This window comes from Lactuca virosa, chromosome 1, assembly GCF_052849685.1.
Source record: "Lactuca virosa cultivar CGN04683 chromosome 1, Lactuca_virosa_CGN04683_v6, whole genome shotgun sequence".
In the NCBI taxonomy this organism is placed as follows: domain Eukaryota; kingdom Viridiplantae; phylum Streptophyta; class Magnoliopsida; order Asterales; family Asteraceae; genus Lactuca; species Lactuca virosa.
Window position 1 is genome coordinate 74145597 of NC_136426.1, and position 15571 is coordinate 74161167.

Here is a 15571-nt window from a genome sequence, read left to right on the forward strand (position 1 = left end):
TTTATCATGAATACTATATACCTTACAACCACATGTATTTACTTTTAATGTGTTATTTTCTATCATTTAGATACAAAAAAGTTTTAATACGAGTCACACATAATCATTAAAATTATGTTTATACACTTTTAACAGACACATCATGCATTTTTTTTCTATCAATATGAGTATTATTTACCATATAGTCACATGAAATAATGACAATCATCTTTTTATTAATTTTGAATTTACTTATAAATGAATTATATACTTTATTAAAAAAAACTAATGAAAGTGAAGTGTGACCATTTCCTAGATGAGAAGAGATTCTATAAAAATCATGTGGAATTGCTTTGACAAAAAGAAAGTAAAGGATGTGGGGTGAATACCTTTTGGTCTAGTGATTCCCGAATACTATAAAACAAATGTCGTATTTTTCGATCAACTTTTTTTAAAGATAACACTGTGTGTTATCTCATGTTTCTTTACACTGCTTTATATACGTTATGTAAACAACTATCCATTTCTTAGGTAAAAAAACTTGACAGTAAACAAAACATGAAGTGTTGAACACATGTATATAAAACAGATTCATTAAAGTAATCATAAATATATAAATTTTAATAACAAAATCAAAAATTTCAGATGTCTGATGTCTAATATCCGAGATAATTTGTAAAATGGCATCTGAACCCAAATACAATAATTCAGATATCCAAAATTCCAGATTTTTGAAACTGAAACCACATAGAAGCTTTTAGAATAAAAAACAAAACTCAGACCAAACCCGAACCCAATTTCATAATTTACTCAAGAAATAGCTTTAACCTAACATTAATATTGGATAATTAACGAGTTCTAAATTGATTGTTTACCAAAGAATCGAACCAAAAAAGAAGTTTATTAAATGTTTAGCATTAAATTGTGTTGTATAAAACGGAAACATGCGGATTTTTACATGTACTTGACAATGGATAACAGAACAATTAAAAGAAACATGTGACGCAGGCTCGGCTTCATTTAATAAATGATTTTGACAGTTTTACCCTTAGCCTTACTACACACCATATCCTTCCTTTTTGATGCTCTTTCCCATATGAACATACATGTGTAGCCTCCCCTCACAAAATTACAACCCTTCATCATCTCCACCTACCTAGTCATCATCTACATAAATAATTTCAAAACCAAGTTAAATCAAATCTTTACAAATACACAGCTTGTTATATTAAAAATATTGACACTCACCCGATTTATTATCAATGTGTACAAAGAAACTTGCAGCAACAATGAGATAACACAGAATTAGCATCAACCCTTTGAAGTAATTTGATGTTCCTTCCTACACACACACACACACACATACACCAAATCATTACTTATTAACTTATCCAATAAACACACACACACACACACACACAGAGAAACTGAATTAAATACCTGTAGCATAAATGCCACGACTAACACTGTGATAAAGAGAGAAGCAGTTTCAAAGAGCTGAAAATTCAAGTCCATTGGTTGACCCATGATCCACCCCACAACCACACAAAATGGGATCTATACGTGAAAAAAGAAAGAAAAATATATCACATTACATTATTAATATTTATTAAGCTTATTGTAATATTAGAAACAATAAGAAGAAAAGGGTTCATGGTATTACCACAAACATTGATATCTGAGTTGATGATCCAATTGCTACTCCAAGTGTGATGTCCTATAAATAAAAAAGGGTTACATATAAATTCTATTGTTGCTAATAAACTCATTATTGTGAAATTTGGTCTTACAAGCTTGTCTTTCATGGCAAACATTATGGCACTTGCATGTTCAGCAGCATTACCAACAATAGGAAGCAAGATTACACTAATAAAAGACACTGGCATATTCCATGAGTCTGATGCACCCTGAAAAATTACAATCAACATTATATACTTAAATCATCTAATCTATGGAAGACAAAATGTATAAAACTTATAATAGTATGAATTATGAAATGTCACCTGAATGGCATCAACAAGATATCCAGATAATACAGACACCCACAATGTTAAAATGGTAAGCCAAGCAATTGCTTCCCACATAGTAATTTCAGGGACCTCTTCTTCCTCAGGTTCATCACCATCATTTTCTCTTTCCTCATCAACAGAATCATAAAGATTAGCATGACTCTTAAGCTGAAAGAAAAGATAGCTTGCATATGCCACCAACATGATACAGCTACTGAATCTTGAAAGTGCTAATTCTGATTTCCCAAAATGAACTTCTGTATGTGTAAAATGAAGAACAGCTGGAAAGAGGATTCCCATTACAGCCATCAGCAGCAGCCCTGAACTAACTATTGCAGCTGTCTGTAAACAGTCACAAATGATGACTAAATGAGTGATTCCAGGTATCTAAATTCCAACATACAAAGGAATGGAATCAGATTCAAAAATGGTGAATTACCTGGTTGAAACGTTGAACTTTTGGATAATGCACAATGCCACCAGTAAAGAAAGCACAACCAAGAACTAACAGCATGTTTGATAAGATGGATCCTAACAATGATTGTTGAACAACCCTAATCATCCCGTTTTTTAATGCATATATTGAAATAATCATTTCTGTTGCATTGCCAAATGTGGCATTTAGCAGACCTCCAACTGTATTCCCTGTATAACATGCAAGCTGCCTGAAACATATGAAAAAAAGAGTTGATATATACAGCATATTCAAGAAGAAAGGAGAAGACAAACAAAGAAATGAAGAACTTCTTAGTTCTTACTCAGTTGCATAACCTAGCCGTTCAGCTAAAGGTGTAATTCCCAGTAAGCTGAAAAAGAAAACCCATCCCTGAAAAGAAAAGTTGAAGATGAAGTACATTAAGATTTAATCTTCAGTTTCAGAGTCATGGAGAAGAAGCTTAAAAAGAGATGAGAGAAGATTCTTACATGTCGTCCTGTCATGTAGTGCATCAATACTGCCAGAGGTCCGAAAGGAAGCAAGACATTGATCTTTGCTTTGAATAAGACAACATACACGCTATGAAAAGCAGTGAATTGAAGCTTTCTGAGGGTGCGGAATTTGGGGACAGATGTATGAGATGATGTCTCGAACTGAAAAGATTGCTTTGCACCTGCGGATTGTGATAAAGTTAACGGGCTCTCTTCGTCAGATTCAAAATCAATCTTCTCTAGTGTTGATTCCATCTTGCTAGATCCCATCTGCAAGGTTGATAAACTCTGTAATTAACTGGATTGATTGAAGATGGATTCGCTAATTTCTGCATCAGACAGCTTAATGGCGTGCAAATTTCTACCATTAACGGATCCTAAATCATGGTATAGACTTTGAAATTGGCAATTTTTAGAATATACGTTATCGTGAACAGTAGAAGCAGAGTAGACTATGTGGGAATAATGTCTAAGATTAAGTGTAAACTAGAAACAAGGTGCAATAATACATAAAAACAACTTGAGAGCAAAACAGTAATGAAATCAAACAACAATGCCCACATCTGACGGAGAAATATAAGTGATCTTGAAGCAAAAAAGGACAGATCTTGTTATCGTTGAAGTAAGACAAAATCCAAACTTAAAGTTGCGAAAGATGATGTGCAAACCAATAAGAGACGAAGTGGGTTGAATGCAAGATGGGTGATTCACAGATCAAGGGATGTAAGTAACCAGAAATTAAGCGAACTCACCTTGACTACTCAAAGTCGAAGGAAGAAGGTTGAAGATGGTGAAGTCCAAGTGAGATTTAAATCCATAAGCAGATCACATGATGCGGTAAGTGAAATCTTGACAGCAAATTCGTAAAACGGATCAATGATTGGTGAAAGGTAATAAACTAATTGAAATTAGGAGAAAAATCGAAAATTGAAAGAGGGTTTGATTTGATAGAAGAAGAAGAAGAAAGGTATTAAGGTAGAGATTAGAGAAGAGGGAGGGCGGAGATTGGTGGGGAGTTGAAGTGGGCAAGGCGGCATGTAGGAGCAGAAGCCAGGAGGAAGCTTCCTCCTTATCGTGAGAGTTCTTAATCTTTCAACTTAAATAAATAAATAAATAAATATAGTTTTTTTAGAGGTATTGATCAAGAATTCAACGGTGGAGATTAGTTGTAATTGAGATTGGGGTCATGGATTTGACTCATGAAGGTGGTCAACAGTTGGTTAGAACATGAAGAAAGCGTTACAACTTACAAGTTGGGTCTTTTGTGTGTTTTCTTACAAGTTGGGTCTTTTGTGTGTTTTCTTACAAGTTAAAACCATTAAAATATGTTTTTGAATTTGGAATGAATATAATACAATAATACCAAAATAACATGTTAAAAATCTTTGGGATAAACATTTGTGTTGAAAAATAAGATCATCTTATAATGATACGAATCAAAAAGAGTACAAGGTTTCTAAGTTATATGAAATATCAGACGAAGGATTTTTTGTAGATAGAATTAGAAAATAGATTTTATGTTTGAATGTAGGAAACATCTTATTTACGATATCAAAGTTATTCCAAAATAGTGTTGGATAAAGAAACAAAAATCTAAAAAGAGCAAAGATTAAAATAGTATTGGATAAAGAAACAAAAATCTAAAAAAAAAAAAAAAAAAGAAAAAAGACGGTGTTACTAGTTATCAATGACCAAACATGTTTTGAATTCATTTTAGAAACATGATTTGCCTTAAACTATTACCACTAATTACTTACGTTAAGATATTTGGCATAAAGGATTTATTAAGATAAAATTTGGTAGTGTTATTATACATAATCATAACATGTCGATGTCATTGTCACCTTATCTAGTGATGATATTAGGACCGCACGAAAGATAAAGCAGTGGATGATATAGTTGTTATCTAATATTAATTGCACACTTATAATTCGTTATACGTTGGAAGTAGCTAAAAGAATAAATAAAGATTAATTGAAGATTAACTGGGTTGTAGAAGTTTGATAGGGCTTTAGTCTTGCTGATTTAGCTCTTGTTCATCTTCTTTATTGAGGTCTTCCCTTTCCTTTGATCAACAATTCCCTCAATCCATATCCTAAGCAAAGAAAAACTTTTCCTATCTCTTCATCACTAATTCCTATAATATATATCCTAAGCAAGGAAAATGTGTATATGGTCTTTTAGGCCTTGTCATGAATAAGGGGAGGGGGCCGGCCACGACCCTTCCCCAAGTAAACTCAATATATACTCTATATAAGGATATAGTATTCGTCTTAAACCCTAATGTGCCTCCTTGCTTTTGGCCATTTCTAGAGGGTGTTTTAGGGCTTTTGCACAACACCACTCGAGTTTGAAATTGTCTTTAAATTACATCATTCAATAGTTTTAAACATATTTTAGTATTAAGTGCGAATAAAGCCCCAAAACAACAAACCACACAAATACATTTTTTGAAAGGTATATAAAAGTATTACAATCTTATTAAGAGATAACAAACAAAGTGTCTTGAACAATTCCAAACCAAATATGCAAATGAGTTTTCTAAATATCCTAAGCTTTGAAGCATCTAAGAGTCCAGGCCTTATAGATCCAAATCATTCACCTTGTTGTCCGCCTCCTGGAGGTATAAAGTTTCCATCTTAGCAATCTGTCATGCTAGATCTAGTTAGTTATGCATTTTGTATGTTTTTATCCCAAAACCTTAGATCTTGTGAGTATGATCTACTTGAGACCTCTTGATGATCATTTCTTGTTGTTTTGGGGTTTCTGAATCATAAAGTTGAGAGCTTGATCACCCCATCTACCCCCATGCATGAGATCTTGAAAGTTTGAGGAGCTAACTTTCTGTAATAAGAGCTTTATGGGAATTTTGGCATTCAGACTGTGACATCCCCGATTTCACGGCCAGAAAAGACCGATTTCGTTTATGCTTTTTAAAATAAAATCAGAGAAATCTTTTTAAAAGATGTTGCGGAATTTGTTCCCAAAACAAAACATGATAAAAATTTATCAAAACCTTTCTTTAAAAAATATATATTCTCATTTTATATTAAAACCTCGGGATGTCATGTTCCGATACAGATCAAAAGCATAAACAAGACATTATAAGCCTTACATCAGTTATTTACAACTATTGGCCTATAATCCAAAAATCACTCATTGTCATCATCCGACTATGCTCGGGGTCCACTACATGTAATATAAAAAGCTGAGTGGGTCAGACTTGGAAGCCTGATGAGCATATAGGGTTTTCAACCCACAATAAATAATAAACTCTTTAAGTTTATCAATCAACAAATAATTTATTAATTTCATCAACCAAAAACAACCATAATTACCCATTCCCGTTATCCTCACCTTACGTCCCTAAAACAACTATCACAAGGGACCTAGCCTAAGGATTTTCATTAGGGGTGACAATATTGTTTCGGGGGTTCCTCAGCAATTTATGTCAAATAAGGCAACCAATGGGGTGACAACTTTGCTTTCCTTAGCAAATAATGTCAAACAAGACAACCTAACATAAAAAAACCAATAAGGTGACAACATTGCTTTCCTCAGTAATTTATGTCAAATAAGACAAACATCGGGGTGACAACATTGCTTTCCCTCAGCAATTTATGTCAAATAAAACAAACATCGGGGTGACAACATTGCTTTCCTTCAGCAATTTATGTCAAATAAAACAAACACCTGGGTGACAACATTGCTTTCCTTCAGCAATTTATGTCAAATAAAACAAACACCGGGGTGACAACATTGCTTTTCCCTTAGCAATTTATGTCAAATAAACAACCAATAAGGTGACAACATTGCTTTCTTCAGCAATTTATGTCAAATAAGACCACCTGACATAAAACAATCAAAATGGTGACAACATTGCTTTTCTCAGCAATTTATGTCAAATAAAACAACCAACGTGGTGACAACACTGCTTTCCTTAGAAATTTATATCAAATAGGCACGAAGTCATATCGTCGCCAAGGTTTACACAACAGGCACTAAGTCCATAGCTGCCAACGTACTAAATCCATAGCTACCAACATACATCTATACTGTACTAAATTCATAGCTACTAACGTACATCTATACTGTACTAAATTCATAGCTACCAACGTACATCTATACTGTACTTTTATCCCTCATACTTTATTTACCCATGTTTTACCCAACATATTCGAAGATAAAATATTTATGCATTTTAAATCATTTTAAACATGTATAAAACATTCATTCAACACCCATCTCAAATAAACAAACAACATATATACACATATCACGTATTTTATAAAAAATACTTCATATCTATGTGTAAGATGAAAGTGACTACACACTCACTTGATTAATGAAAATCGGGCAGCAATTCGTTTCCTAAAAACGATCGTTTCTAATAAAACCGGGAGTTTTATTAAGAAACCGGACTCTGCAAAGGGTCGGGCTTCGAAACCGAAAAGATAAATTTTCCGGGCTTCCCGGGCACTTCGTGGCGTATTCCGGGGCTTATAATCGATACCAGGGCTTTGGGGGAAGTTAGAATGAAAGAAATATGAAATTTATGGTGAAAGGTGGCAAATTTCCAAAGTTACCCGGGAAGGCTCGCAGTCTTCTATTTATAGGGATGAGCTTCTGATCGGACGACTGAGAAGCCTCCAGGTGGTGCTGATCCGAGGGCTCGCGGGGAGGGCTCGCACATGGCTGCGCATGCGAAGGGTTGCTGGCCTCTTGTGATTGGACCGAGGTCTAGGTCCGAAGTAGGGGTTCCGTGGCAGCCTTGCAAGGGTTCGGACACGAGGGAAGTGGGTACGTGTCTCCTTCTCAGGGAAGTGGGTACGTATGCCAAACCATGTTCTCTGTAGCGACATAAGAACATGGTTTGGCATACGGAATTAAAGATTGCACAATGAACATGGTGATTTGGGTGTTCAAGAGATGTATTGATTGTATATGGTGTTACACAAAAAGGATTTAGATCTAGACTACATAAATAACACACACTTACACACTCACTTTTACATCTCTCAAGCACACCTCTACAAGTGGACTAAACCCACCTTATATAGAGGTGTTTACATGTCTCTCTCTCACTCTCACTAACACATGGGTCTAAAGGCTAATGCACCACATGCAAGTGGGTCTACAAGAGTCAAACCATTACAAAGTCATACATGAAGAACTTTGCACCCCAACATTCTCCCCCTCAAAGTTAGGAATGGATGACCCACTTCAAATCTTCCAAAATCGAGCAACTACGCGATCCGAGCCTTAAAGGTGACACATGTCGAAACGAACTTCAATCTTCAATTCTTCCATGATTCTTCAATTTGGGCTCTAGGATGTGAGACCATACAATCCGAGAATCAACGAATGATCAAGAGTATCCCAAACTCCAAATAATCACCCTAAAGTTGAGCATAAAAACACACCCCAAAAATCTTCAATAAAACCAAACCCATTTCGAATACATCACTTCCGAACATCCAATTGCATCATTTCGTAAGCTTCAAAAATTAAGGTCACTTCGGTCTTCAAATCCGCGTAATATGAAAAATTCAAGTTTGAATTTCCATATAAATTTCTCCCCCTTTTTATAATCGAAACTTGATTATAAAACCTTCAAGGAAAGAGAACGTGCTATATTTGAAATTTTTCGTGTCAAAACTCCCCCTTAACTTGTGGCATAAACTTTGTGCTTCAATCCGGAAAATCCAAAAAATATTGAATTTTTAGCTTCGTTCACGGATCGCCTTTGACAAAATTTCTCAAAAATGGGTAGAAATTGTCAATTTCAAAATTCTGCAGTGACCCGGTGCGCCCAAAACAACAAAATATGCAAAACTCTCCCCCTTTTCCAAAGCTGGGTAGAAAGCGGCAATTTGCACAAACTACAGGGGCTTAAAATGTATTTTCTTCAATTTTCAGCAAAAACAGTCCTTTTTCGAATTTGGGTATGAACCGCCAAACATTCGAAGCCTCAGGGACTATTTTCGAAAATTCTGCCATTTATGTTCCAAACATACGAAGAGTTGACCAAACATTCGAAATTTCAGAAAATATTCGAATTTGGGTAAAAAGTGTCAAACATTCGAAACTTCAATTAATTGATGAGGTTGCCAAATATTCAAAAGTTTAGGGGTGATTTTCGAAAATTTTCCATTTTTGATCAAAACATTGGAAATTTCAATCAATTCATACGAAGCCTTGCTTCGTACGAAATTATCAGGTGACAAACATGCGAATCTTCAAGGACCATTTTCGAAAATATTTCTTTCTTTTTCCTCAATTCACACGAAATCACAATCCAAACACACGAATTCGAAGCATTCGAAGCCTCTTAATGAACAGTAACCTCTTAATCGTCCAACCTCTGAATCGAATTAACTCACTTCGTACATTCAACCCAAAATCAAATTTTCGTTCTTTGACATCAACCGGCTAGACTTCGTTCATCACTCTTCCTTTTATTCATCAATCCAAAACACCAACAATTAACTGTTCGTTCCCAAATCATCGACCATACAGGAAAACAAGTTTTTGCACATCGATTCTTCAATTCCTTTCGTTGCAGTCGACCTTGATCATTCAATTTTTCGTGAATACAGATTCCAAAAGCCTTCGTTCTTAAATCAAACCCAGTCGACATAATCATCCACTCTTCGTATATCACCGATTTCGTCCATTCGATTCTTGACCCAGATAGACACCTTTATTCCAAATACACTGTAACACAAAATCAAGTCTTCCCAAACCCAATCCTTCAAACACCGACTCAATCTTCGATTATCGATTCATTACAGGGACCCCAAAATCGAAATTTTTTCTCAGTCCAAATCACGATTCCAAACATTCGTTATCAATCGACTTCTCAAAGGCTATCAATCGTAAATCAATCCCAACACACAATTGAAATCGATTCCAACACAATCGTGACATCTTCAAACCCAACGAACGATCATCTGAGATCGTTATTCTCAGTGTTTTCTCAAACAATGGATTCCAAATGCAATTTTGACTTTGCATGCCATTGTTCTCAGTCCAACTCTCAAATCGATCAGCCAAAAACGAATTTACAGGACTTCGTTATAAACTGACTTCCAATATCATCAACCAACAACCAAAAATTGATATTAATCATCAAACCAAGAATCACACGATGATAATTCAATTGTACAACTCAGTGAAGCATGCGTACAAGTTGAACCAAGAACAACAATTTTGACTTTTTGTTTTAACTCTTCAATTCATCAAACGACAAACACCAAATCGAATACAAGAATTGACTCCAATCAAAATCAATCATTTCAATCAACGATATTTGGAAGCGAACGAAACAGACATAAGTGAAACAAAAACGAACTTTGACTTTCAACTATCTCGATTCAACTTAACAATCTTTGTGAGTTTGTTCACATACGCATACAATCAACAACAACGATTAAAAATAATTTTGACTCCAAGTAATTCTAGCGAACACGTTTTATTTGATTTCGATTTGAAATCAAAATCAGATTTGAATGAATCGATGAAAGATATTCAAAAATCAAGTCCGTCAGTATATAATTGGAACAAATTTGAACTCAACTTTGAATAAACAGTGATGTACCATTAGATTTGATATTGGGCTTTGAATATGGATTGGATTCGATGACAAGTAAAGAAAGAATTCAAAAAGCAACCGATTTGAGTAATTGAATTTAATCGGATGAACAGTAAAAGATATGAAATTAGTTTGGGCTCGATAATCAAATACAAATCAATATTTGATACGGATCGTGAACGATTCGAAATATGGGCTCAAATATGATGTTAGCGGATCAAAACTTTGGGCTAGATCAATGAAAAAAAATATTGGATCATAACAAATGGGTTTTTTTTTAAAAAATTTGACCCAATGAGTCAAATGATCAAAATCAAGAACGCAACGCACGAATTCAATGAGATTAAGAGAGATCATAGAGAGAGACTCGCCAAAAATTGCTTCAATTGTGACAAATGTTGCCAAACCGAGAATCGTTCTTCAAAAATCACCTTGATCTTGAAGACCCGCTCTGATACCAATTGTAGCGACATAAGAACATGGTTTGGCATGCGGAATTAAAGATTGCACAATGAACATGGTGATTTGGGTGTTCAAGAGATGTATTGATTGTATATGGTGTTACACAAAAAGGATCTAGATCTAGACTACATAAATAACACACACTTACACACTCACTTTTACATCTCTCAAGCACACCTCTACAAGTGGACTAAACCCACCTTATATAGAGGTGTTTACATGTCTCTCTCTCACTCTCACCAACACATGGGTCTAAAGGCTAATGCACCACATGCAAGTGGGTCTACAAGAGTCAAACCATTACAAAGTCATACATGAAGAACTTTGCACCCCAACAGGATCAGGTCAGGAGCTCGGATGACTCAGCAGCTCGGACACGTGGCTCGCATGACTCACCAATTTCGGACACGTGGCACGTTCTAAGCGAGGGTGACGTGGCAAAAACGTGACTATGCGAATTTTCTCGATTTTCGCGCCAAAACTTTTAAAATCCATAACTTTCGCATACGAGCTCCGTTTTTGACGTTCTTTATATGCACGCGTAGGTAAAATTAGGCTCTACAACTTTTGTTTAGACTTCATCGGCTAATTTTGACTTTAATTTTTATATTATTATTTTTAACAGACCGGGACAGGAAATCTGTTAAAAAATCATAACTTCTTCATCCGACGTCCGTTTTCGTCAGACTTTTTACCGTTGTGCTACTAATGATGAGACATTCGATTCTCGTTTAGGTCGTGTCGGCTAAAAATCACTCGATCTAAAATTCGAGTTTTTAGCTGTCTACTGCTAAGCTGAAACTTCGAAAAATCATAACTTCCTCATACGAAGTCAGATTTGGGCGTTCTTTTTATCAAACTTCTCGGTTTAACGAATACTACGAGTTTCGTTTAGATTACTAAGGCTAAAACGTAGTTTATCAAAAACTCACTTTTTACGTCATTCGACACCGTGCCGGTTTTGTCGTGAAACTTCGACAGGTCATAACTTCTTCGTTATAACTCGGATTTCGGCATTTTTTATATATCCGTAATCCTTGTCACGACCACTACAACTTTCTTAATAGATATCGGCTTTATCTAAAATTTATTTTCGACGCTCATTTTTATTCTTAATTAATTAACTCCTAGTAATTAAGCATAAAACACATAAAACACATAGAATTCACATAATTCCTTTTTCATTTCTTCAAAATGAGTTACAAAGGTTAACCTAGACTATCACCTTAATATTAATGCCTAGGCTAGAAACATGAGTGTTACAATTCTCTCCCCCTTAGGATGATTCCGTCCCCGGAATCACATATCACCAAACAACTGCGGGTAGCGACTTATCATGTCACTCTCCGTTTCCCAGGTGAGATTTGGTCCATTCGTATGTTTCCAGCGCACAAGCACTAAATCAACCATCTTGCGTCGCAACTTCATAGTCTTACGGTCAACGATTGCCTCAGGTTCTTCAATCAACCACTTGTTTTCATCCAACCTTAACTTAGAAATCGGAATTATGTCGGGCACATCTCCCGTGAACTTCCTCAAATAACACACATGAAATGTGTTATGAATACCCTCCAGTTCTTCCGGTAATTCTAGCTTGTAAGCTTGATTCCCGATCCTCTGAAGAACTTTAAATGGTCCAATAAACCTTGGACTCAGCTTTCCCCTTTTACCAAATCTTATAAGTCCCTTCCACGGCGAGACTTTAAGTAAAACCGAATCTCCAACTTCGAATGATATCGGTTGTCTTTTCTTGTCAGCATAGCTCTTTTGTCGATCTTGAGCAGCTAACATCCTCTCCCTTATTACTTTCAACTTTTCAGCAGTTTGATGGACTATCTCAGGTCCCATAAACTGCTTTTCCCCAGCTTCCAGCCAACATGATGGCGTTCGACACTTTTCTCCATGCAAAGCATGATAAGGTGCCATCTTAATGTTTGAGTGGAAACTATTATTATAGGAAAATTATACTAGAGGTAAGTGTTCATCCCAGTTACCTTGGAATTCTAGGGTACATTCTCAGCATATCCTCCAACGTTTGAATCGTTCGTTCGCTTTGACCATCAGTTTGTGGATGGTAAGCTGTATCCAAACACAACTTGGTACCCAATTCCTCTTACAGACTCCTCCAACACCTTGAGGTAAAACGGCTGTCACGATCGGATACAATCGTTAACGGAACACCGTGAAGCTTCACACTTTCCTTCACATAAGAATTTGCAAGTTTATCCATAGACCATTTCTCGTTGGCTGCTATGAAATGCGCACTCTTAGTGAAGCGATCAACGACCACCCAAATCATGTCGTGACCGTTCCTTGTTCTGGGCAGTTTAGTCACAAAATCCATGGTAATGTCCTCCCATTTACCCATGGGTACAGGTAAAGGTTCTAAACTCCCATACAGTTTCTGATGTTGTGCCTTAACCCTAGCACAAGTTACACACTCGGCCACATACTTAGCAACATCGAGCTTCATCGTCGGCCACCAGTAATAGGGTTTTAGATCCCTATACATTTCCGTACTGCCGGGATGAATCGAGTACATGGTTTTGTGAGCTTCTTCAATCAGAAGACCTCTTACTCCTCCCGCCTTAGGTACCCAAATCCTATCTTTGAATACCTTCAGTCCTTGACCGTTTGTATCAAACACCAACGTTTTGCCCAAACGTTCCTCCTTTCGGTCATTTCTCTCTAAAGCTTCCTCTTGAGCTTTCACAATTGTCGAGACAACTTCAATTCTCAACACTCTTGGCCTTTTCTTTTCAAGATTTACCTTCCGACTGAGAGCATTAGCAACAACATTTGCTTTATCAGGGTGGTAAAGTATCTCACAGTCGTAGTCCTTGAGTAACTCTAGCCAGCGCTGTTGCCTCATGTTCAATTCCTTCTCCATACCTTTAAGGCGAATACTACCGCTGCCAACTCCAGACCATGAGTGGGGTAGTTCTTTTCATGTTCTTTCAATTGCCTCGATGCATACGCTATCACTTTATCCCTTTGGGTCAGAACATAACCTAACCCAACTCTAGAGGCATTACTATAAAATGTGAAGTCATCAACTCCTTCAGGTAACGAAAGAATCGGTGCTTCACACAACTTCTTCTTTGACTTCTCAAAGCTTCCTATGCTTCTTATTCCAAGTATAGATAACTCCTTTGTGGGTCAAAGCTGTCAATGGAGTCGCGATCGAAGAAAAGCCTTGGATAAATCAGCGATAATATCCAGCTAATCCTAAAAAGCTTCAGATCTCCATAGGACTTTCAATCGTAACCTTCGAGTTACAAAATAAATCCTTATTGAGGACTCCTTCTTCTTCTTAGAATAAGTATTTTCCTTCGTTTATTGTAACAGACCGATGGGTCATGTTCTAATGATCTCTCATTGTATACTGCACTACTTAGACTCAGATCTCCTAGGGACAAATTTCGGAGCAAACTATACCTTCCTTCATGTTCTAATGTGATACAATCACAGTTCAACATGTATCATTTCTAACTACCAACTTCTTTAACAATGAGTGCGATACTTTTATTTATCGCTTTGATCATTTCTCACTTCAATCTTCTGGCTTAAGTCAAATACTACATCGAACTTGGTTCTCTGAACCACATAATAAACTCATCTTAGTCGGACTCGATTCGATATGACCTCTAAGGTCGGAATAACAATCATCTTACTAGTCATTACCAAAACAAGGGTAATGACATATCCGAATAAAACGGAATCAATCACTAGTTTCTTGGTAACCTTGTGACTTTCCCTGATCCAAGCGTGAGTCCTGTGCTTCCAGTAGTATAGATCTCTACTACTATTCACACCTACTCATACTCGTCCCAACTACTGTCTCGCAGTCCCCAAGTCCTAAAATCACAAAACAATTTAACACATACGAATGTGTCCAATTAATCATAGAATTTTCCTAGACTCTACTAGGACTTCTTCCATGCGTATCTTCAATCATCAATTCTGCTTCAACTTGGTTGGTGATGGAAATTCCAGACGATTGGGACAACTTCAAGAATTACACCAACCATTCCATTCATCAGATGACAAAACCAGGGTTTATATTATTTCCTTGAAACGATTACACAAAGGCTCAAGTTTACCCTATACTATGCCTCTAATAGGCTAAACCACTTGTTACTATTCACATTATTACTTCGTAACTTGATCTTCGGGTATCAAGTCTTTACTTTTACTTCCTAGCATTATTAATTGCTTCATCAAGGATATTCTGAAATTCCCTTGGCGTTGGCGGTGCACTTGGCCTTGTTACTTCATTTTTCTTCGGACAGTCCTTAGAAATATGGCCTTCTTCCTTACATACATAACACACCCTCTTGGGAATCGTACAGTGATTGGCGTAATGCCCTATTTCTCCACACCTAAAGCACCTCACCTTCCCGTCACAATTCCCAGAGTGTTTATTTTTGCACTTTCCGCACCATCTTCCTTTACCTCTTCTTTTGCCAGACCTTGAGGATATGTTGCTCTTGATGGGCCTTTAAGACCCCTCAAATTTCCTCTTATTGCCAACTTCAACCTTGTTGGCGGTCCTGTCATTGATCATTTCTTCAATAGACTTAGCAACCCTAATAGTTGC

General features: G+C 36.4%; 1 protein-coding gene across 1 annotated transcript; it reads right to left on the minus strand.

Moving 5' to 3' along the window:
* Positions 1 to 863: 863 nt before the first annotated feature.
* Positions 864 to 4011, minus strand: LOC145146174 (vacuolar cation/proton exchanger 3-like). Its single transcript, XM_079074984.1, has 10 exons — positions 3668 to 4011; positions 2913 to 3185; positions 2747 to 2814; positions 2428 to 2653; positions 1983 to 2330; positions 1770 to 1886; positions 1643 to 1696; positions 1420 to 1536; positions 1228 to 1321; positions 864 to 1146 (listed from the first exon to the last, which is right to left on the minus strand). The coding sequence occupies exons 2-10, from the start codon at positions 3183 to 3185 to the stop codon at positions 1136 to 1138; spliced, it is 1308 nt and encodes a 435-aa protein (XP_078931110.1). The 5' UTR covers positions 3668 to 4011; the 3' UTR covers positions 864 to 1135.
* Positions 4012 to 15571: the final 11560 nt, after the last annotated feature.